At 56.8% G+C, this 22,090-nt stretch overlaps 10 protein-coding genes across 10 annotated transcripts; 6 read left to right on the forward strand and 4 right to left on the reverse strand.

Annotated features, from left to right (window-relative positions):
* Positions 1 to 658: 658 nt before the first annotated feature.
* SDRG_04516 (hypothetical protein) lies at positions 659 to 1,227 on the forward strand. The gene has a single exon (XM_008610191.1). It carries the CDS (start codon positions 665 to 667, stop codon positions 1,136 to 1,138), a length of 474 nt encoding a protein of 157 aa, XP_008608413.1. The 5' UTR covers positions 659 to 664; the 3' UTR covers positions 1,139 to 1,227.
* A 107-nt stretch (positions 1,228 to 1,334) lies between these two features.
* SDRG_04517 (hypothetical protein) lies at positions 1,335 to 5,047 on the reverse strand (the record flags this gene model as incomplete). The annotated part of the gene is made up of 13 exons (XM_008610192.1): positions 1,335 to 1,455; positions 1,509 to 1,657; positions 1,702 to 1,899; positions 2,386 to 2,644; positions 3,109 to 3,354; positions 3,400 to 3,495; positions 3,542 to 3,751; positions 3,807 to 4,048; positions 4,093 to 4,184; positions 4,230 to 4,317; positions 4,372 to 4,682; positions 4,736 to 4,910; positions 4,954 to 5,047. Coding segments are annotated over 13 exons (2,281 nt in total), but the record flags the coding sequence as incomplete, so codon positions are not given.
* Positions 5,048 to 5,059: 12 nt separating this feature from the next.
* Positions 5,060 to 5,671, forward strand: SDRG_04518 (hypothetical protein). Its single transcript, XM_008610193.1, has 4 exons — positions 5,060 to 5,297; positions 5,343 to 5,387; positions 5,437 to 5,508; positions 5,552 to 5,671. The coding sequence occupies exons 1-4, from the start codon at positions 5,076 to 5,078 to the stop codon at positions 5,621 to 5,623; spliced, it is 411 nt and encodes a 136-aa protein (XP_008608415.1). The 5' UTR covers positions 5,060 to 5,075; the 3' UTR covers positions 5,624 to 5,671.
* A 217-nt stretch (positions 5,672 to 5,888) lies between these two features.
* Positions 5,889 to 7,994, reverse strand: SDRG_04519 (hypothetical protein). The gene is made up of 2 exons (XM_008610194.1): positions 7,448 to 7,994; positions 5,889 to 7,391 (listed from the first exon to the last, which is right to left on the reverse strand). The coding sequence occupies exons 1-2, from the start codon at positions 7,883 to 7,885 to the stop codon at positions 5,952 to 5,954; spliced, it is 1,878 nt and encodes a 625-aa protein (XP_008608416.1). The 5' UTR covers positions 7,886 to 7,994; the 3' UTR covers positions 5,889 to 5,951.
* A 228-nt stretch (positions 7,995 to 8,222) lies between these two features.
* SDRG_04520 (hypothetical protein) lies at positions 8,223 to 10,981 on the reverse strand (the record flags this gene model as incomplete). Its single annotated transcript, XM_008610195.1, has 10 exons — positions 8,223 to 8,585; positions 8,631 to 8,856; positions 8,905 to 9,021; positions 9,069 to 9,164; positions 9,220 to 9,409; positions 9,459 to 9,610; positions 9,659 to 9,708; positions 9,757 to 9,923; positions 10,122 to 10,656; positions 10,706 to 10,981. The coding sequence occupies 10 exons, from the start codon at positions 10,979 to 10,981 to the stop codon at positions 8,223 to 8,225; spliced, it is 2,172 nt and encodes a 723-aa protein (XP_008608417.1).
* A 550-nt stretch (positions 10,982 to 11,531) lies between these two features.
* Positions 11,532 to 12,154, reverse strand: SDRG_04521 (ubiquitin-40S ribosomal protein S27a). Its single transcript, XM_008610196.1, has 2 exons — positions 12,096 to 12,154; positions 11,532 to 12,041 (listed from the first exon to the last, which is right to left on the reverse strand). Exon 2 carries the CDS (start codon positions 12,035 to 12,037, stop codon positions 11,573 to 11,575), a length of 465 nt encoding a protein of 154 aa, XP_008608418.1. The 5' UTR covers positions 12,038 to 12,041; positions 12,096 to 12,154; the 3' UTR covers positions 11,532 to 11,572.
* A 420-nt stretch (positions 12,155 to 12,574) lies between these two features.
* Positions 12,575 to 13,490, forward strand: SDRG_04522 (hypothetical protein). The gene is made up of 5 exons (XM_008610197.1): positions 12,575 to 12,842; positions 12,894 to 13,012; positions 13,062 to 13,167; positions 13,217 to 13,321; positions 13,371 to 13,490. Exons 1-5 carry the CDS (start codon positions 12,639 to 12,641, stop codon positions 13,392 to 13,394), a joined length of 558 nt encoding a protein of 185 aa, XP_008608419.1. The 5' UTR covers positions 12,575 to 12,638; the 3' UTR covers positions 13,395 to 13,490.
* Positions 13,491 to 13,820: 330 nt separating this feature from the next.
* Positions 13,821 to 15,291, forward strand: SDRG_04523 (hypothetical protein). The gene is made up of 7 exons (XM_008610198.1): positions 13,821 to 13,883; positions 13,952 to 14,145; positions 14,189 to 14,310; positions 14,361 to 14,436; positions 14,478 to 14,665; positions 14,712 to 14,825; positions 14,873 to 15,291. The coding sequence occupies exons 1-7, from the start codon at positions 13,852 to 13,854 to the stop codon at positions 14,930 to 14,932; spliced, it is 786 nt and encodes a 261-aa protein (XP_008608420.1). The 5' UTR covers positions 13,821 to 13,851; the 3' UTR covers positions 14,933 to 15,291.
* A 1,060-nt stretch (positions 15,292 to 16,351) lies between these two features.
* SDRG_04524 (hypothetical protein) lies at positions 16,352 to 17,432 on the forward strand. The gene is made up of 2 exons (XM_008610199.1): positions 16,352 to 16,557; positions 16,613 to 17,432. The coding sequence occupies exon 2, from the start codon at positions 16,692 to 16,694 to the stop codon at positions 17,391 to 17,393; it is 702 nt and encodes a 233-aa protein (XP_008608421.1). The 5' UTR covers positions 16,352 to 16,557; positions 16,613 to 16,691; the 3' UTR covers positions 17,394 to 17,432.
* Positions 17,433 to 17,856: 424 nt separating this feature from the next.
* SDRG_04525 (hypothetical protein) lies at positions 17,857 to 19,624 on the forward strand. Its single transcript, XM_008610200.1, has 2 exons — positions 17,857 to 18,480; positions 18,544 to 19,624. Exons 1-2 carry the CDS (start codon positions 17,870 to 17,872, stop codon positions 19,511 to 19,513), a joined length of 1,581 nt encoding a protein of 526 aa, XP_008608422.1. The 5' UTR covers positions 17,857 to 17,869; the 3' UTR covers positions 19,514 to 19,624.
* The last annotated feature ends 2,466 nt before the right edge of the window (positions 19,625 to 22,090 follow it).

Consider the following 22,090-nt stretch of genomic DNA (forward strand, 5'->3'; position numbering starts at 1 on the left):
ACAAAGAACGGTGACGTTCTTGAGTCCGCTGTTGTGGGGTTTTGTATGCAGGGACACATCTCACGTCACTGTGACACGATCACCGGGCAAGCGCGCGTTTGGTGTATACGTATTTGGCCGCTATCGGACCGAGTGTCTGGTGCTGTTTACCTGTCGAGAGGCAGACCGGGTGTCGCCGATCAGGCGACCGATCCAGCTCATGCAGCCATGTGTTGACGACGGCTGTTGTCATGCGCTGGGCCCTGTTTGCCTAACTCCAAGAACAAAAGAGTATACTTCCGACGTCGTTTGCTGGCATCATGAGAAGTGCCTTTCTCTTTGCTGCGCGTACGAGCGTGCGTGGCCCGTGCGCTCCTCCTTCGCGTTTGTTACAGCCAAGGGGGCGATCGCGATCCCACCCCAAAGTTCTCCGTGCTGGTGAAAATAAGGCATGGAAGAGGGCCGCTCGATCGACGACGCAAGAGCAACGGACGTTACGTAGTGTCACAACCGCAACCGCACACTAGCGACGCCCACATTGTATGCAGTATCGATTTCTGTACAATTTCGTATGCGCATGCTATAACTTGAGGCGTGTCGCAAGACAGACATACTTGTCAGATCCATCTGGCGTCCCGCCGCTTGGCAACTTGCTCGCACATTTCATTTTTCCCGTAAGAGGACAATGAAGTACTTCAACCCGCATGGACCAGCCCCCAAGCGCAAGCCCAAGGTGCCCGTCAAGCCCACCGTCACGGGGGTGTGGTCCCCGGACGAGCACAAGCGATTTCTGATTGCGCTCGAGCAATTCCCCCACGGCCCTTGGAAGGCGATCGCGACCCACGTCGGGACGCGCACAGCACGCCAAACGCAAACGCACGCGCAGAAGTACCGTCAAAAGCTCATTCGGAGGGTGCCCTGTCCCGACCAAGCCAAAGACGTCATGTTCAGCCTCGTCCAGGCCGACTTGAGCGAAACCCTCGCTGATAGTAGCGCGGCGTCCTCCCCGCGACAAGTTCCCGTCGAGGTCAAGGCCGAAGACGACGACAACATATCCAACGTAGTCGACGAACTCAACAACGCTCTCACGTTCCTGCCATCCCTCGACACGTGCTTGGACTTTTTCTGGCATACTCTAATGGTCGAGTCAGATCCCTAGCTCTTTAGTCTGTCCGATATTTATAGTACCGAGTTCTCTTATATTTTGACGTCCAATTCTAGCATAAATCATAAACACCACCTCCGTAAACTATACATGTTTCACTTCGGTATGCGCTCGAGGCATCGGCCGTATCGAGGGCATAGAAGACTTGATCGCAGCAGTAGTCTCGCCTCCATTTGATCGAAATATTGTTTCATTTTGAGCCAAACGAAGTTGTCTTGGAGAGAAGTGGAAGACGCGGGGCCACGTGCACCTTGCGCCGCGACTCGAGAGCGTGGTTGAGTGCCTTTAGATCTTCCATGATCTCCTCCTCGCTATGTTCCATGATTACGTAGACACCAGTCCCATGCATAAAACAGCGTCATACCGGTCCGTCAACTGCGTGCGCAACAAGCTCATCTCAGACTCCTGTTCGTCGTATGGTGGTGCCGGTTGGGTCCGTCCGCCCTGGACGGTGCGCGTTGGTAGGCGAGGAAATCGGTCGGAACGCTCGTTGAGGAATGGAGAGAGCGCACCCTACACACGTACACGTGAAACCCTAACCCGGTGTTGGCGCGTACCAGCCGTGTCCGCGCCTCGGCCCGTCGCCGGAGTTTGTCGCGCTTGATGCGATACGTTATGCGGCAGTAGAACCCTCGAAAGCACGCTTGGATACGCGTCGCCGCCGTGATCTGCCGCAGAGTAGGCTTGCGTCGAGGCAGTTTTTTCTTGGCTCTGGCGTGGCCGTCGTTCCACGCGCGGACTGGGAGCTTGTCCAGCTGCAAGTGCGGTATCACCGACCGTATGTTGGTAGCCGTGTTTTTCTGCTGCCATGGCGCCAGTGATGAGGTCGGAACCGAGAGATACCATGGCTGCACGACCACGGGATGCGGCACCAGCGGTGGGATCGACCGTCGGCGTGTCGATGGAGGTGTCTCGGAGCGCGCAGGCTTCGGCGCGGGTTGCTCTCTCCGGCTTTGATTGGTGTTGACGGTCAAAGAGACTCGACGCGCTCCGTGTGGCGAGGCAGCTGGTGAGCCTTGGTTTGGTTGGAACTCAATGATGCGGTCCACCTCGTCCATCAATAGGTCGCTCGCAACTTCCATCTCGGTCCCGTCAGTATCAACCTTGCGCTTCATTGGTGTATCTCGGATCGATGCCAGTGCATTGGCCGGCACCCTGCACGAGTCGGCAATACGTCGGGGGCCATCAAGTCGAGCACCACCGTCGATACTCATCGTGGGTGATATATCATCTGTTCGTACTGGCATTGCAGCATCCGAGATCTCGACCCACTGGCTCTCTCGGTAAACATTGTCAGACGGTGCCGCCGGCCCCTCGGGCATGGCATTGGACTCGGTAAAGCTTGCGCTCGTCAGTAGCACCATGGTGACCACTGGTTCGATCCTCGGCGCGTCCAGGGGCGTTGGCGGCCGAATGGAAGTCGACATCTCGGTATCGCGGCGGTCCGTCGTAGCCTCGAGGGCCAGCGCGGGCTCGTTCTCAATGCCACCGTTGTAGCGACTAGAGACGACGCCGTTGATCTGCTCGCTGTCCGCTGTTCGTTCTATCTCTTGTGCGACCGATACGACGTTGGTGTCCACTGGGTATACCGCGACAGCGCATGTAGAGTCTGGCGACGACATACAGTCCGTCTCAACGGTGGGCCCACTCGCTTCACTTGCGAGAGGCATTGTCTGTAACGTTGTCGCTACATTGCGCAGTCGCAAAGCAACTTGAACGCTGGTGAACGTAGCGCGTGCATTCTGTATCCCCTTGGTCGATTGCGTCAGCGGGTCTTCTAGCGGTTGGCCATCAAGCGGTGCCGCTGCTGCGTTGCCAGCGTCAACTCGTATCGGTACTTGCCGGCCTGATCGTCGCACAACAGTATGTGTCGGCAACGGCTTGCTCGGCTCGAGATCGGTGCTATACAAGTACCACATGACATCAGCCTCTGTACATGACACACGCACTCTCGATGCAAAAACCGAAAGCGACGAAGGCTCGACACAAAAATCTGCTCCTCGTCTTGGACAAGGTCGTCGAGAACGCTGGTGATCGCGCTGTCGACAACTTGTCGTGTATAGTCGATGACGACCGGTGCATAAATGCGTTGGATGCACACGTCGATGGCGGCCTCCAAGAGGCCACAGACGACGCGGTTTTGCATGGCATCGACAGCAGCGAGAAGTCGCAAGCGTCGCTGCCACCGCCACTCGACCCACCGCACCGTCCTACAGCGATCGTTCCTCTAGCCTTTGCAGTTTTGATGAAAATACCACAGCAGTCGCCGACGGGCGGCTTCAACGACCGGGTACAAGACGATGCGTAGGGGGTGTTCGGCAAAGACGCGCTTGGATGTACGGTGCGCGTACCTACATATAACAAGGTCGATGGCGCGACCACGACTGAAGCATTTACCAAAGTTGATTTTGGATGCAGTGCGTAGTAAAGGCATTGGCTTGCGAGAAGAGCCACTGCAGTGCGTCTACCTGCAGAGGTAGCCGCTTTGCGATGGCCATATCGAGCGCCGGCGGGTACAGACTCGAGAGAAGGTCCGACGTCGTCATCTGAGATGGTGACAAGGCCGTGGCCGGCGTCAAATGTCGAGCGATTCCAAAATGCTCATATCTACGATGTGGGCTATAAGAACTATCTTACTCTAAGTAAGGAGAGGGTGCAAGACCGGAGAAAGAGGAGCGAGGCTGGGCGCAAGGGCGATGCGTGGGACGCCACCCGCTTGAGCTTTTTGAGAGCCGACGGAATCGCTGTCGTCAGAAAAGTATGGTTGATGGCGACGAGGATGTCTCCGACCATGACAGCAAGTTGACGGTCTTGCGCATGTGGTACTTTGGTCACGACAACAATGCCTTTGGACGTAGAGGAGAGCGGCGTGGTTGTCAGTGCATAGGGCGCTTGTGCTGCGAGCTAGCACACGCAATAATTTTTCGCAAAAATCGCAACAAAATTACCTCGAGACCCCAGGTCTGCGCGCTCGACGTCGTAAAGTGCTCGCAGTACAACGCGTCTCGTGCGTCACTGTTTAGATTGAGGTGCGCGATATCTATACATATCATGGACACATATTGTCCACGATCATTCGACAAACATGGAATCTTCATTTCTGGCCAGAGGGACTCGTCCAAGAGAAGCGCGCAGAAGTGTTGCCATATTTTGTCTTCCAGCGCCATGACAATCTACGCGCTTACTGGTCGTCTCCAGTGTTACCCCCTTGAAACGAGACTGCGTACCTCGTCCCATGAATACAGTGAGGTGCGCAGCCGCGTCTGCGTCTCGCGCCACAGTTGCCACGCGCGGGACGTGTACGCCACAGCTTTGGGGTGTCCATCGTCGGCATAGAGAGTATACGACGGCGAAAAGTACCACGTCACGTCGTTGTGGGTGAAGGTAGTAAGCTCAAACGGCGACGACAGCGGTGGTCGCACGAGGTGCAGTGCTACGTTGGCATCGGCATAGTCGTGTCGGAGGAAAAGGAGGTGCGTCGGCGCAGTGTCAGTCGCAGCACGCAATAGCAAATGCATTTCGAGAACGTCGAGTCCGTCTACCGCCACCCATACCATTCTCCAAACTCTTGCAAAATGGAGAATAATCTACCGAGCTCAACGCCGTTGACCGCCACGAGCTGGTTGCCGACGGCGACGGCGTGGAAATCGCTTCCGTCGACGGGCAGAATCGACGTCACAAGGAGACTGCCAGAGAGATGTTGCACCGCCGTGTCGGACTCAACGTTGCGCAGCGGCAGGCGCGTATCGTCCACCCGCAACTCGAGCTACAGAACAGCATGAGCAAGTTGGATATCTACAGACGCGTACCTCAAGGCTCCAGTAACGATGTGAAGCGATGGTCGCCCAGGGCGCTGATGTCGTCACGACATAGAGTGCTTCGGGCAGCAAGATTTGCACCATTTCGACGGCCCCGGTCGCTGAAACCGACAATGGCCGCAACGCTCAAGGTTGTCGAGCGCCGTCGACGGGCGCCGTCGAGTCCGATTCGTGTCCAAGCACCCGTGGTACCCGGTCCGGACGCCCTTCTCGGGCAGTGGCACAAGGCAGCGATCGCCATGTATGACATTCGGCGCGCCCTCGAGGTCCCTTGCGAGGCGCAGGAGCCGTCGAGCGGACAATTGACAATGGGGTTGCTCGAGATGCCGCTCGAGGTATTTCTCAAAGGCGAATGATTTCATTGTACAACCTGTGTGCAGAGCGACGAGTCGATCATTGCGATGAACAAACGACTGATTCAAGAGGTGAATAGCATTCTGTCTGGCACGTCAATGTGCATAAGGACACATGTAGCGGAATGCCCTCATGCAACAAAAAGAGATTTGGCAAGCCGAGCTGCAAGGCCAACATGACAGTCTTCAAGAGGTTTCGCATTCAACCTTGACTCCGTTTAAACTCGGTGGTGTAGGTCCTCCTAGCCACGCGACAGCTCAAGCTCAAGCTACAAACACAAGCGACACTTGATGGGCCGAGCGCCTAAATGCATACCACCACGTCTACAGAAATACTTCTCATTGAGCGTGCGAGACTGTCTAAGGTGTCGGAGTGCAGGAGGGTATCACATACGAAAGGCCAACCTGCGTTGCAGTGGTGCGTGTGTTAAATATGGCACATGCCATATTTAATATTCTTCTTCTGCTAGTCAAGGGTCACTGATTATTGACCCTTGACTAGTATGGTGCTACGGCTCAGCATTGCTTTGAAGCGAACGACGGGTTTGATAAGAACCATCCAAAGGAACTAAGGGCAGACAAGGAACACGTATCGTATTCAGAAAAAGTAAAAAGCCGTAGAAGTTGACTAACTAATTAGTTGACAGGCGCATCCATCGACGACGTGCGCGCCTTGAAAGGGTTGCGAAACGTACCGCGCTTCTTGGACGGCGACAGAACAGTGCTTGTTGGGGTCTCGGTCATGACGACCTCGCCGGCACTCACCGCGTCCGTCTTTGTCTCCGACACCGATGGTCGTGTGGTCACCTGGGGCGTGAGCTTGTTGATCGAACCGGTTTTCGCAACGTCGTTCGTCACCGGGTCGGTTGTTTCCGCCGGCGTCTTGACGTCCTTGGATGCCACGACAGTGTCGTTCAGCGCTTGGTTGGACCCACTCTTGACGTTGGCGACCAAGCCGAGTGGGTTCACCTTGGGCTTCTCCACCGATTTGATGGCCGACTTGCGTTTTGGCTCGTCTGTTGCGGGTGCTGTTTTGACGGCCAAGTCACTAGCGACGGGCTTAACGAACGGCTCGCCTTTGGCCTTGTTGAAGAGACCCGACATTTTTTTCTTTTCAACCACAGGTAGCGGTGCAACGGAGGCACTTGGCTCAGTGACAGGCGCCGTCGGCGAGCTGGCCCCAGTGGCGGTGGCACTCGAAACACGGTTGATTGTCGGTGCACTGTCTGACGTCGGTGTCACCTCGCTACCGGTGGTCGACTCGACCGTAGCTGGTACTGACGAGGCCTCGGCAACGGGACCGGTAGTCTCTTTATCTTTGTCCTTGGTGCCAAACTTGGCGCGCCAGCCAGTTGCTACGGGTTTCGCGGGCGTGTCCCCCGCTGATTCGCTCTTCTGGAGCGCCGGGGGGGATGCTGTCTTTGCTGGCACCGACTCGCTTTTCTTGAGCTCCGTGGCAGCCGTAGTGCTTTGGGTGGGATTGACAGGCGGAGCAACGTCTGGCACGCTCACAGCAGCAGCTTCTGTCGACGCGGATGCTTCGACGACGGGGGTCGTTGTCTCCTTGCCCTTCTCTTTGGTGCCAAACTTCATGCGCCAGCCCGACGTCGTGGGCTTGGGTGGTGCGTCGCCCGCCGAGTCACTCTTCTTGAGCACCGGGGGAGATGCTGTCTTGACGGGCACCGACTCACTCTTTTTGAGCTCGGCGTCCGTGTCTTTGGCCTTGGCATTCTTTGTCCAAAACTTGGTCGCTCGCTTTTTGTTGGCTTGGACGTCCACGACAGGGCTCGTCGTATCGATGTCTGCCTCGTCGACGGGCGGCGTCGGGGGTGGCGCCGTCATCGGCGTGTCGCAGCTCGTCCGCGACAGGCTTCGAACGTTGCCATCACCGTCGACAAACTGAAGATGGCGCGACGGTGCCTTGTTTGTGTGTGCTATCTCGCTCAGCGCCACCTTGTCGCCTTGGGCTGGCTTGTACGCTGCCTCGAGCGATCGAAGGACGCTGGCATTGGCTTTGGCGATCTTCTTGTGCTTGGAGTCCTTCTCGGCCACGACTTTGGGGTCGATCGCGTTGTTCTACTCAGAATGAACACGTCAACCTTGTGGCCGCCAAGATTCGACTTCGAACGCACAGATTTGTACACGATAAACGCGGGCTCGGGCACCAGCTGCGTCGGATCCAAGACGTCGCCCGGCGGCAAGCCTGCGCGCGGATCGGTTGCGTACTCGAGCTTGACGCCGCGCGCGTGCATGCGGTTCGTCACCGTCGCCGAGCGCTTCACGACCCCTTCCTTGCTCCAGTAGAGCGCTTGCGAGTCCATTTTGGAGTACCCGGCGCGGGGCGACGCGACACTACTGTGGCTCGTACTTGGCGACGCGATGCGGTCGATGGCGCGGCCTTTCCCGAGCACATGGTCCAAAATGTGCTCGGACATGGGCGGCAGCGCATCAATGTCGCTGATCGAGATGCTGTGGGTGAGCGAAGGGTGCGATGACGTGTCGGGCGTCGACGCAGCAGACGCCAACTCGGCTTTGGGTTTGCGCGGGCTCGGGAGCCGGAACTGCACCATCTTGGCGTCGAGAAATCGAGGCAAACCAAGATTGACGACTGAATATAGATGCGAAACGAGTCACCGCGCACTAAGTTTAGACAGGCGCCACCAAGTCCCTTGTTTCGGCATGTGCCGATTTGAAGCCGGCGAAGATGAACCAACACGCTAACATATTTGCCAACGAGTTTCGAGTTTTTGAAGTGTTGGAATTGCTTGCTTTCGCGAGGCAATGGAAGCTAAGAGTGGCTATTCGCACGCACCGCTCACACTATTCCGCTACCTTTCATAGTGCAAAGGTGGCTAGAACGCGGCAGTGTCTCCCACGACTTCAACTCAAGAGTCGAACAAGTTGATACTATTTGAGCTGGCGCTTGATTGTTTTCTGAAGGAGCTCCCGCACAGAGCTACGGCTTGGGTCGATCACGGCCCACTCGCCTTGGGACATGCTCTTCTCGTTCAACAACCCTGCGTCTTTGTACACGAGCGCCTTCGACGCTGATGACGCCGAGAGCGGTGGGGCGTCGGTCGTTGATGGCGCCCACATGTGCCTCTCGTCGTCACCGCCGCCGTCTGAGTCGACCCATGACCGGCTGGTCGACATGCAGTCGTCAGAGCCCAGTGGTGGGAGACCGTAGGGATCCGGCGAGTACTTGAGGCCCAAGTTGGACGCTGTGGGCGGCAGTGTCGGTGGCGCCACCTTCTTGGGCTCCTCAAAGGTCTAGGCAGCCGATCGTTGCGTTAAAATATGAGAAAAAGTATATACCATATCCCACGTAACTTGTTGGACGAGCTGGTCGCAGAAGCGACAAATGGGCACCTCGTCATAGCACTTTGGGGGGCGGTACTTGGCGTTTTCTTGATCGGGGGGGGCGAAGGCCCACTGTTTGTAGAGCTCCATGATACAGCGAAAGCTCACTTTCGCCGGCAAGTTGATCATAAGGAACGGGACGTGGCACAGTGCACACTCGCGGCGCTTGTTGGTGCCATACCTGTAGACAGTTGGTGTCCATTGCACTATCGCAAAAGGAGGTGTGTACCGCTCTTTTTCCAGCTCTTTGGTGTAGACGTCTGTCTCGGGGGGCGGCTTGGAGAGCGCCGCGGGAATCGCCAGCGCAATCGCCTTGTCTTGGATCCCTTTGAACCGATTCTCGGAGCTACACGCCACGATAACGTTAGCGTGGTGACATGAAAGAGGACGTACTAGATGTCGCGCAGGCTGCGCTCGACTGCTTTCTGCGTCACGGCACGCTGCTTGGTGTCGGACATGTCGATTTGCAGCTGCAGTTTGGGCAAGCTACTGCTACAATATACGAGATCTTAGAGCCGCCAAGTACGTGAATAGCTATCTCTACCTGTAGCGGTCCAAGATCGACGATTTCGACTTGGTGAGTTTTTTCGGGGGTAGCTCCGGATGGTTCTCGGGTTCTTGCGGTGGGAGTGGCAGAGGCACCTCGGTCTCGGACGGGTCTTTGTTCTTCTGGCTCGGACGTCGCACGGGGCTTTGGGTCGAGTGAAAGGCGTCCTTGAACGAAAATTTCTTGCCTACGCCACATTTGTCCAAACACGACCCTTTTCGTGACAAGAATCCCACTTTTCTTCATGGGCGATGGGGAAATGAGAACACTCATGGGTTGATTGGCCGCGCGGGATTCGTACATTTCGTTCAAATGCAGCACAAAGTCCACAAAACACTCGATCGTACTCTGCTCGTGGGTCTTGAGGCGATTCAACGCTGGGCGACATCTAGCACAATAGTTGCTGCTCCACGACGCTCTAGCATTGGACTCTTACCGCTCGTGCATTTCCATCCAGACCTCCGTACTCGGTTGCGGTAAGGCCATCTACGCACAAAATCCTAGTACGGGAACTCTTATTCTGACAATCTGTACGTGCTCGAGGTCCGACTGGAGCGCGTGGACAGTTCGTGTGAGCTGGTGGTGCTTGCAAAATTCTTGAACGAGGAGCAAGCTAAAGTCGTGGACCTTTTGCTGCTCGATCCCAGGCGCAAAGGGCTGCACGGGGGTCTCGGTCATGGCCATGGCGCTGGGGGCCGTTTCTGTCGTGATTTTTATCCAATCCAAGCGCGTGTATAGATATGGGACTCGATCATTGGCGGAAACTCAAAGGGTTGGGCGGGCAGGTTGATCACATGGGTCTCTGCACCGGATAGAGCACCCATTGCCAGGTGTCAATATTGTCATGTCTAGAGTCGACGTATCTGCAAGCGACTACTTCTTTGCTTTTATACTACTACCGGGTTTTTTCAGTGACGCCGGTTTGGGCGGGCTCTGCTTCTTCAAGCCTCGCACCGCCGAGATGCCGGACCCCCCGACGGCAACCTTGGACGGACTCGTCTCGGTCATTATTATTGGTGCGGTGATGTCGGTGTTGCCGACAACTACTGGCTCGGTGACGACGACAACGGGGGGCTTGATGACAATGTCGACTGCAGTTGGCGATGGCAACCAGACAGGCTTCCCCTTGCGCTCAAGTCCATCAAGGAGCGCGACAACCTCGGCGTCCGAACGAGGCGGCGTTGCGAGCAGCGTATCGTACTCGTCGCCAAAAGACTTGTCGAGAAAGCACTGTCGCTCGGCGACCGCGACAGCGTCGGGGGGTGGCTTGTCCATGAGTTTGACCCGCGAGAGCACAAATTCTTGGACTGCGGCGCGGAGTTCGCCATCGCCCAGGACCCGCTTCTCGACGACAGTGGAGAATGGTTTTCCTTGCTTTTTGTTTTCGAGCACTTGGTACAACAGCGGCGCATGGATGCATATCGGGCGGTACTCCTGCATTTCCGATATTTGGTGGCTACGACTCTGCACAATACTGCAATACCTCGTTCGTGGTGACGTTGACGGACAAGACGAGCAAGAGCTGCTGCGCGCGGAGCTCCAAGAGCCGAAACTCGATGCGCTCGTTGGAGCGCCAAAAGAGCTTCTCGGACACGTGCAGCTGGCGGCGCTCGCGGGGCGAGTAGAGTTCGCTGAAGGTCGGCGGTGCCTTGGGCTTGGCGCCGCCAAACTGCCGGCTAAAGTCGTCCATGCTCATCGCGGGCGGCCCGCCATCCGCCTTTTTGTGCATCAAGTAGTGGAACGCAGCAAACTCGGCCATGACGACGGTGCGTCGGGATTCCCGCCAACCGTTTCGCCACAAAAATGCTTTTATGACACCTTCAACCACCGGGTCTAAGGTCACCTTGGGCGATACTTGTCATTCACAAGCGAATTAGGACTGACTCGAGTCGGCAACGACCCTTACGAGAGCGCCAGTTTGCTGCTGCTCATTGGAGGAGGCAGAGGCAGAGGACAACAAACCTCGTGGATGCACGCTGCTGATGGCTCCAAGTCGACCGCCTTTTGTTCCGACGGTGGGCTCTTGAATCCAACGCAGGAGGTATGCGACGAAAGCTGCGTATGTGGTGGTGTCCCTCTCTTCTATTCCCATTGGCAGTTGTCGTTGGCATCGGAGCCACCAAGTTGGTTCTGGCAGTCGATGCGTTGCTCCCAATGCTGCATATTGCTTGGGATTGGACGTGGCGTCGGTGCATCGATCACCACGGGCTTAGCTCTCGGGCTTATGGAGAGACGTCGTTGTCTCGGAGTGGATGTCTACCTTTTGAGCTAGGACAAGGTCGCGTGACCGAGACACAAGGAAAAATGGATGGGGATACTCTCAGGCAGCATTGCATTAGCGTCCAGCACTTTAGTTTTCGGTCGAGAACTTGTACGTGACGTGGCACTTGCCGCAGTAGTGGCGGTCAAAGTGCGTGGCCATGAAGACGCCGGCACCGCACTCGGGCGACGGGCACTCCTTCTTCAAGCGCTGGATCTGGCCGTTGTCGTTGACCTTGTAGAACTTGAGGACAGCGAGCTTGACGTTCTTGTGCTTGCGCTTGACCTTCTTCGGCTTGGTGTAGTTCTTCTTTTTGCGCTTCTTGCCACCACCACGCAGGCGGAGGACGAGGTGAAGCGTCGACTCCTTCTGGATGTTGTAGTCGCTGAGCGTGCGGCCATCTTCGAGCTGCTTGCCGGCGAAGATGAGGCGCTGCTGATCCGGCGGGATGCCCTCCTTGTCCTGGATCTTCTGCTTGACGTTGTCGATCGAGTCCGAAGGCTCGACGTCCAACGTGATGGTCTTACCCGTCAACGTCTTGACGAAGATCTGCATGTTACTATAGAGCAATGGAGCATGAGCGATGGCGGAGGCGGTGGCGTCGGCGTCGTACCTGGCTGAAAGTATTTACAGAGTGATTCGCCGCTCAATTGCCGCCAACCACGCCCACGCCTGAGGACCAATGGCCTGGCGAGGGCCTAAAGACGCACCTAATAAAGGGTGCTCTAACAATAATATAAATGATCGACAAGAGTACATACAAATAAAGCGGTATATAGCGTATCGGTTCGATAACAATTAGGTGCGTAAATGCGAAAAGATGATATTCCATGGGCTGGTAGCGGGGTTGAGGCTAATATCACGCCACGAAGGCGACAAGGCTGACATCCCGGCTCGATGGTTCATCGAGAAGTACCTTCCGCAACTCGCGCGATAGCGTATCATTGGTGCATGTAGAGCACGCGCGCCACGCGGCTACGATGCGTTGTCCTGTTGTTGGGGGCAAAGCGTACCGACCCCACAGGTTGCGTGTCACTAGTGTATGAATGTTGGGACAGTTCAAGGTGCGCATACTGTGAAAATGCATCGGATCAATTCTGAGAGGTTGCGCCGGCTGGCAGACGCCAACGAGGAAGAGCACAAGCCGGCGACGACGATGGCCTACGTGAACCCCATGGCGGCGACGGGCGTCGAGCCCAAGCGTATGCAGCTGCTGCGCGCGATCCTTCGCAAGGCGCTTGACGCCTCTGTGAGCGAAGCCAGCGCGCTTGAGATGACCGATTACCTGCCGCTGACCAACACAGACTTCCAAGATGAAGTCGGCGTCCAGGTCATCCAGAACATTCGCCACCGCATTGAGGTACGTTGATGGCATCTCAACCTCAAACCCATACTGCATGACGCTGGACAGGTCCAATTCGACGCGCTCTGCAGCCAGTATGGGCTCTGCGAGAAGTTTGCCGAGCTCGAGACGCTCATGGCCTGGGACGAGCAGTCGCACTTGCGTCAAGAGGCTGGCATCCAAGCAGCGTACGTACAAGCTCTAGCATCTGCCGTCGCTTCACCGAAACGTACGTAGGACTCCGCAGCGCGTCGAGCCGCAGACGCCGCAGGACCTCATGACCATCGAGCGCGTCCGCCTCATTCGCCAGGAGAAGAAGCGCCTCGAGCTGCAGCTCCACGAAGTACGAGTTGGCATCTTGCTACAGCTCAGGCTAAGCGTTCTGGACGTAGATCCACCAAGCCAACACGCAGCTCGAGAAGACGATGGCCGAGACCCACGCGCACGGCAGTGGCCTGCTCCAGGCCATGGAAGCGCGTCTCGACACGATCAGCCGGGTTCGAGCGTTGCTCTCTTACGTCGCACCTCACCTTGCACGTGATCTAGGCGTCGCAAATCTCCATGACTTAGTGGCATCGGCGACTCATGACCGTCGAGGCAGCGTACTTGTAAATTAATCTCGTATTCTACTCTGCCTTCGCGCATGAACTGCCTTGGCATCCCGGCTTTCTATGCTGCTCGAGTACTCTACCTGCAGCCATGATCTGCAGCACTATCGGCAGACGCGGGATCGTCTGCCTCTCTCAATCTCTTATCACGCCGACATGACCGCCGTCTTTGTCCTCTGGTGACCCCTGCCACGCTAAGCTTTCGATCTGAACGAGTCAGAGCATGCGACTGCGTCGTCGGTCCTGCGCCGAGCGAGGTGCGCCATTGGGCGTGCAACGACGCGTTTCAAAACAGAGTTTGAAACACTGTTTTGGATCGCGTGGTTCTAGAAAGTGACATCCGGATACAGACGCACTGGCCGCGGCGCAGTATCCGGATATCAACCGCAGGCTCGATCTGCCGACCACACCTGCTTATCATGGCGAACCCCAAGGCCGAAGCGAAGAAGAAGTACGTGCCCATGCTGCTCCTGCTGCTGGTAGATGGTAGATATGATGCTCAGCCTATGCATCGTCTAGCGAAGGCAACGAGTACTTTAAGCGCAAGGAGTACGCGCCCGCGATCGACAAGTACTCGGAGGCCATTGCGCTCGACAGCACCAACCACGTCTACTTCTCGAACCGCAGTGCTGCGTACGCGGGCCTGGGCAAGTTTGCCGAAGCCGCCCAAGATGGCGAAGCGTGCGTGCGCATCAACCCGTCGTTCGTCAAGGGTACGCCATGCCATCGTGGGCTATTCGCGACGTCTGCATGCAGGCTACCACCGCTACGCGCTCGGGCTCAAGGGCCTGAAGGACTACGCCAAGGCCCTCGAGATCCTCAAGGCTGGCCAGCGCGTCGACTTTGACAACAAGGACATCAACAAGCTCGTCAACGAGGTACCATAGCTACGATTTTCGCCGCCAACCATCGCCAATCGCCTGTCTAGATCGAGCCGCTTCTCGCCAAGGTGCAAGCGGCCAAGCGCGCCGGCATGAACCCGTCCGAGCAGCTCAAGGAGCAAGGTTATCGCAGCATTCTACGATGGGCTGACGAACCGACCTAGGCAACGACTTGTTCAAGAGCGCGCAGTTTGAAAAGGCCATTGGCGTCTACACGGAAGCCATTGAAGCGTGCGAGAAGGACAGCTCGCCCGTCGCGATCTCGTGCTACAACAACCGCGCCGCATGCCACCAGCAGCTCAGCAACTTTTCCGCTGTCATCCGCGACTGCTCGCATGTGCTCGACGTCGAGGTAAGGATGCAGCACGTTGCAGTTCTCAATGACACCATGATGGTAGCCGACCAACCAAAAGGCACTGCTGCGTCGTGGGTTGGCGTACGAAGGCCTTGAGCGCTACCGCCTCGCGCTTCAGGATATCCGCGCGCTCCTCGCGCTGGACCCGTCCATCGATGTACGCTCTCATATCTATGATAATATGCTCATGGCTACGATGCCTAGACTGCCAACAAGGCCCAGCACCGGATCGGTGCGGCCGTGCGCGCCCTCAAGGACATGTAGAGTCATCATTCTTTGCTAAATACTACTATACGAGCGCACAACCACCGCGTACAAGCTGTCGTTGTGGCCTCCCCGTCCACCTGCGGTGGTGACAAGCCAAGGGACGCATAAAGGCAAGCAGAGCGTTCCGACGGACAGTTTGAAGCTGACCAGTGGCGAAGCGAAAGCAGATTGCCCAGTACTCGAGAGAGCCGACTGCGGGTTTGGAGCATGCTCCTATCTATTTAGTTTAGTTTAGTTTATACTAGTACAGCTGCACTACAGTGTTAGTAGCGTCTTGGAGACCCTTGGCTGTTCCACGCGTGGTTTAGGGTTGGGCTCGTTCGCGATCGTTTTAAGCTTATCGTATTCTGTATGGTGACCTTCTCTCTCTTCTGCACTGCTATCTACGTCGACGACAAGAGACGCTCGTCCTTCCACTTCGCTTCACGCCCACATCCACAGACAACACTTGCAGCTCTTGCTCGTGTCGTAGAGCTATCGTTGAGAGGCCCCTCTGCGCTTCCATTGTGTGATGCGAAAAGGCTCGAGGTCTTGTTGGCACTGCAGGAACGTGTGTATTTGACCGATGCGCGATATCTTGCAGCTGCAACTCCCGACGTCGGTTGGTGGCTTCCTCTACGATGCCGTCGCTCTGCCGTTCTCAGCCCACAAGCCGGCCATCCGTGCTCTCTGGCCGATCTTGCGCGCTTGCGTTTGGTACAGTCTTTGGCTTGAACGCAACAACCGCGTGTTCCGCACGACATTGACGCCCCTACCCGCTGCTGCGCTCGCGATCAAAGCCGCTACTATCACGCGATTGCATATCCGACACTTGGCTCGCCGCGCCGTGGTGCCTTCGCTTGCCGAGTCGCTCCACACCCTATGCGCCGACCCTTGGTGTGCTCGCTACCTCATTCCCAACTCAATCCCGAGCCCGACCACGGCCCTCAGCGTGACGTACCGGCCAAACCTCAGTAGCGCACTAGGAAGTCCACCATCTTCACTATATAATTGCATGTCCATACTAGTAACTCATTTCAACAGGAACGTGCGCAGCGAGGGTACGCGGGCCGACTGTTGATGTAGACTGTTGCACATTCGTGCCTGGACTGTCGTTGTTCGTGGCGGAGTTGTATCGCATCCACTACATAGATAGGTGATGATGCTAGGTAAGACATATGCGAGGTAAACGTTGAAGTAGCTTTGAAATTACGATGTTCGTGTCTCTCCCAAGACGGACTTACAATGGACGAAGAAGGTCCAGCGAACCAGCTTTTGCAGATCCAAATCCTTGCCATCGTACGTGTTTGGCCACGGCGCTCTATCCTGGCATCTCGAACAAGATTAACGACAAACGCATCTAAACCTGTAGACAGAAAAGTTTATAGACCATCTGGCACTTACAAGCTAGGTGGCGTCGACGTGAGGTCCGAAAAGGCCGCGTGCAAAGACAGCCGCGACACCCGCTACGACAGCCGGCTTGGCAAGCCAAGTACCCAGCATCCTCGGCCATGCGTCCGACACGTCATTTGCTCAAGAAGGCTCGTCGGGACCCACCGTGCACGAGTACTAGTTGGCGTCAAGAGCACCAAGGCTACGTGCTCTATGCGATCATGCAGCGGTCCGAACCGTCTGTTCTTTGGGTAAGCGTGGCCGCTCGTCGTCCGTTGATCCCTTCATCCATGCGTTGAGCGATAGGACACTCGACGAGCGACGGCCTGTCTTTCGAGACGTGTGAGTCTGGTCATGGTGGCACACACAACGATCAGCTGGCGCCATGGCAGCCAACACCCAAGTTGGCTGTACTGCGGTAGAGACCGACATAATCTGGTCATCCCGCGTACACGAGCCTCCTGCATTCACTATTCAATTCGCCACCAGCACCAATATGAAGCTTTTCGCCACTGCCTTTGCCGCGCTTGCCGCCGTCGCCTCGATCACCAACGCTTCGGTCACCGACGACTCGGTCACCGACGCCTACCTCGTCGGGCTCTTCGAGTCGGCGGACGTCCAGGTCGACATGAAGGTCAACCCGGCCACCGAAGCGTACCTCGTGGGCCTCTTTGAAGCGTCGCAGGTGCTCTCGGCCAAGTACATTTGCGGCGCGATCGGCAAGGACGTCTCTAAGGTCCAGTTCGTCTTCGCGGAAGGCACGACCAAGATCGAAGCAGGGGCCACGGGCAAGGTCGAGTACTTTGTCGAGAGCGCCGGAACCAAGGCCACGGCGTGCTCGATTAGCATCGCTGGCCACGCGCCGGTGCGCCGCCAGCTCGAGGATGTGCAGCACATCTGGCCCTGGCCGTTCCTCGAGTCGGCCAACGTCACGGGCATCTCGATCACGGGCTCGCCGGCCGCGCCCAAGACCGTCTCGGCCGACTTGTCGGCCCGCGGTGCGAACCTTGGTATCACGATCACGCCCCCGTCCACGGCCGGCGCCCAGGACGCCACGTTCAAGGTCGAGATGTTTGTCCTGGACTAAGCCTCCCACGTAAATGTACACCCGTTTTGCCGTGTCTCGTGTCGAGCTGTTTTGTGTATGTATCAAGTTGATTGGTTGGGTATGTATCAAGTTGATATATTGGGTGCAAAGTGCAGAAAAACAGTGAAATTTTGTTGATATTTCCGTGGGAAAAGAAGGACTCGGTCCAGAGAGAGCGCTGGTCCACGCGTTGCATTCGTTGATCGTTGAACCGCTCAGGTTGGGTCGGTCCAGCAACCAGAAGCACGTGCGAACGCTGTCCCAACACTCGTCACATTCTAGTCGAACTCGCTGATTAGGTTATCTACTACTCGTGCATATGTCTTTTATAGTCTTGGCATTCGTGCTGCAACCAGATATAATAATTGGCAGAGTGTTTGCCGCAGTTTGATTTGACAGGAATGCATGTAATTTTGACCGACATTCTGGTCGGGACGCAAAGTCATTGGCCATTTCGAGTTTGCCCTTCCGCTGTCATGGCCAAAGCAGCCGTCGTCGTGAGCGTCGTCCTTGCATTCGCTGCTGCGACCTCGCCGGACCCGTTCCACTGGCGGCCCTGCGCCGGCAACCCCGACCTCCGCACCGAGTGCGGCTACCTCACCGTGCCCCTCGACCACCTCAACGCGACCAACGAGGCTACCATCGACATTGTCGTCCAGCGCTACCGGTCGACGGCCGCCAAGCCGCTCGGTACAATTCTTCTCAACCCGGGCGGCCCCGGCGGATCGGGTACGGTACTTGGCTCACTGCCCATGAGCTTGCTCACGGGCGGCGCATACGACGTTTTGGGCTTTGACCCTCGTGGCGTCGGCAAGTCGCGGCCGATCACGTGCGCCAAAAATGGGCTGGCAGCGTGGGAAGCGCGGCAGATGTTCCCCCGCGCCAACGCTCCGTTTTTGAATGCCCTCTCAGACGACCAAGTGCATCGGTACAGCAGCGCGTACGACCCCGTCCTCGCGCGCTGCCGCTACTACGACGGCGACTACCTTCCATACCTCTCGACGGCGTTTGTGGCGCGTGACATGGACCTCATGCGCGCGGCGCTGGGCCAAGACCTTTTGCACTACTTTGGCTTTTCCTACGGCACGTACGTCGCTCTCAGTCTTCTCTATAGAGGACAATTTTGTATATCATATGGATGGATGACTAGGGTGCTCGGTGCAACGTACGCCAACATGTTTCCGCACCGCGTCGGCCGCTTCGTCATCGACTCGGTCGTCGACGCGACCAAGTACTCGGCCGTAAGTGCGTCGTTTTGGGCTTCGACAATCGCCAACGTGGAAGACGTTTTGGATGGCTTTGCCGCCGAGTGCGAAGCCGCGGGGCCGCTTGTTTGTCCGCTTGCTGGCCACGACACGCCGCTCGCGTCTCGTCTGCGGTCATTCGTCCAGAACTTTGCCCCAAGCGTTGGCCGTGGCGGGTACGACGTCGTTCAGTTTACGCCCATGGATCTGTTTGCCCTTCTCTTCCCGCCCATGTACCAACCAGTAATGTGGCCCAAGCTCGCGACCGACTTGCACCAGCTCATGCAAGGCACGTACGTGGCACCACCGGCGAGCGATGTGTGTCCGTCGCAGCTCGAGGCCCGCGACGTTGGCTTGAACGGCTTTGCGTTCATGGGCAATGACGTGGACCCGACGACCAACACGGCGCAAAGCTGGGCCGACGGGCTTCGCGCTGCCCAGAAAATTTCGCCGATCTTTGGTGGCGCGTGGCTTGGCGCGCTCATGATGACCAAGTACTGGACGACGACGCCGATCGAGCGGTTTGCAGGCCCTTGGAACCAAACGCTTGCCAACAAGATTTTGATCCTCAACAACGTCCACGACCCGGTCACGCCACTAGTCGCTGCGCAGCACATGCACAGCGTCTTTGGCACCAACAATTCGGTCTTGGTGGTCCGTGACGGCTATGGCCACGGCGCGTCCGTGTCGCAGCCCAGCGCGTGCATGCACGACATTGTGACTGCGTACTTTTCGCACGGGCGTCTGCCGACCACGACGTTTTGCAAGGTCGACCACGGACCGTTTGCAGCACCGACCGCGCGTTCCGCCGTTGTTCTCGCCGCGCAAGAGGTGTCGACGATTCTCCACAAGGCGCATCCGGGTCGCAGTAAGTGAATACGATCATATTGATACGATCGACTTTGCGGTCTGTCCTGCGTGGGTATTGTCATTCTCAAAGGATAAAGGAATAACAAACAAAAAATATACTTTGAGTTGACGTACGAACTACTCTCCTGTGCTAAAAAGGGCCGATACCTGAAGTTACAACCTCCATCCAGCCACGTTTCGCCACCTCTAGCGTGTGTTTCCGGTCTAGTCTGTATATTTGGTGTGCCCACATCGTCTTGTGCTCTGACATCAATAGTTCACGCCCACGGCCGACCATCACGGTCGCACGACGGCAGAGCAACCTCGTGCAAGGGCCCGATCTCCGCCGACTCCTAGCACAGCATGGCGGAGTTGCGCTCCTATCCCCGCGAGCGTAGACTCGGTAATGTTGGTGTGAAAGAATAGCGAAGCCAGAAAATTTCTGGCTTCGCTATTCTTTCACACCAACATCGTCCCGTCCAACACGTTGCCTCTTCGCGACCTAGAAGGCAGGTATTGCCGCTGCCCAGGCATATGGATCCGCTCGGCTTTGCTTGCGGACCTCATTGTGGCTCGGAGAATAATATTTGCCAACGCAGCGGCGTCTTGCGAAACGGTCGCCACTGCTTGGTCTCTCACAGATGTTTAAAACATCTGCAGACGCAACGTGCGGCCAGAAATTGCGAATCGGACCTACGACGATAGTCTTTAGTCAGGAGCACACGTTGCCGCTCTGTACGTATCGACAAGTCGCATTGCTATCTCTCTCGCTCCATTTAATAAAACATGGGGTTCAAAACACAAGTGTTTTCGTGGCGGCATGAACACGGACCGATCGATCGATGGGCTCGTCGGAGGTGGCGTCGCCCGTATTCTTTCTCACGCTTGCAGCGATCGGCAGCGTATCGACCCCGACCAGCAACGACACTCGACCCTTTGTTTGATTTTCTCTGAATCTCCGAGCCCCTCCTCCTTTTCGCCCTCGGCTACCGAAACGATGTGGCTCCAGAAGACAATTTTTCTCGAACTCGCCGCCAAAGGAGCTTCTCTCATGTGTATGTGGGCATGCAGTCGCCGCCTTCACATCGCCGTCATCGCGAGATGCTCCACGCGTACGTATACTAAAACAATGTATACGCGCATCATGAGCTCAAATACGATCGGTCATCAACCAAAACAATGTCGAGTAAACGACGCTGCTGCTTGTCCGCATCCATTCGCAATTGCACTCGACACCCGCCGATCGGTGAAAATCATCCTGGACCGGGATCCGTTCACTGGACGACCGGTCATTTATCCGGACAGCGCTGCTGGAGCGAGCTCCCGTGGCATCACGCCGCTCCAAACGGCTCTAAACGGATGGCCTTGGGCGCCGACCAAACGCCAACTAAGAACTAGTAGGTCGACAACGTGGCAAGCACACTCGCTTGGGAGCGCATCTCGCACCTAGGATCTTAGTCGCACGCCAGCGTGAAGATTCATGATTCGGATGCGAGCCCAGATTCGAGCCTCATGTAATCCACCTCTGCTGGTCAGTCCAAGGTGCTTTGCCACCACAAGCACCTTCGCGCGCCCGTTCGACGACGTTCGCGAATGATATTTGGCTTTCTGATCCCGCGACGCCGACGTCACGACGCCAAGGGCAAGGACACGACAAAAAGTCGAACATCCGCAGTAGCTTTTTCATAAATAAAGAACATTGGGTGGCGTATCCCGAATGGATGGTCCAGAGGCGACGTCGGATCGGCGAGGGTCGAAGCGGCGACCTACAGCTCCGGCGGTGTATAGATACGCATACAACTGCAGCGCGCTGCGACGGACGCGCGGCTACCAATCGCCGTCCTCGATGGGCGCAGAAGCTACTCGCGCCGCGTCCAACAGTCCGAGAGGGAAAGGCAGTCGCATCCGGATACGGGCAAGAAATCCACCCGCAGGATATCGGCCTGCGTTCTTTTATTCAAATTTAAAAACAAACTAAAAAAGAAGAAGAAGATCGCACGTGAAACGTGGGGCCATGAGCGATTGTGGGTCGCTGTGGCGTCCATCACGGCGCCTTTTGGCTACAGACACTGCGAATTTGCGCACTTGTATCGGTTCTGGCGCGAAAAGCAGCGTCCGCAACCGACGCGTCTGTCAACCGCAGTCGCAGAACAAGTAGACAGCTAGCGTGCTCGTAGCTGTAAAGAGCGTAGAGGCACCACTGCACGCACCATCTTATCGACGACCAGAGAGCAGCGAGGTCCTTGACGGCAGTGTAACTCACACTGCCTGCGCGTACTTGTCATGCGCAGCGTAGAAAAGCCTAGCTCGCTAGTGGCGAGTCGCCACCATCAACTTGTTGACAGTGCCGTTGTGGTGGTCGTGCCACTGGCCGTCGCAGCTCTCTCGGTCCCTTGCATTCGTGTTTATACTCGGCACGTCGTCGTCACCTCGATCACGTTGCAGTTACGCTCGCCGAGGTTGCAGTTGCGGTTGCAGTTGGCAAGGACCCTTGGCGTCTTCCATGCGTAGCTTGAAGCTGGCAACCCGCCCTCTCCCAAGGGCGGCGCTGGTCACTGCGGTCGCCACCTCGCGACATTGCATTACGTTGCGCCCGGTTTTATA

Source organism: Saprolegnia diclina (assembly GCF_000281045.1).
Source record: "Saprolegnia diclina VS20 unplaced genomic scaffold supercont1.11, whole genome shotgun sequence".
Taxonomy (NCBI): Eukaryota; Oomycota; class Saprolegniomycetes; order Saprolegniales; family Saprolegniaceae; genus Saprolegnia; species Saprolegnia diclina.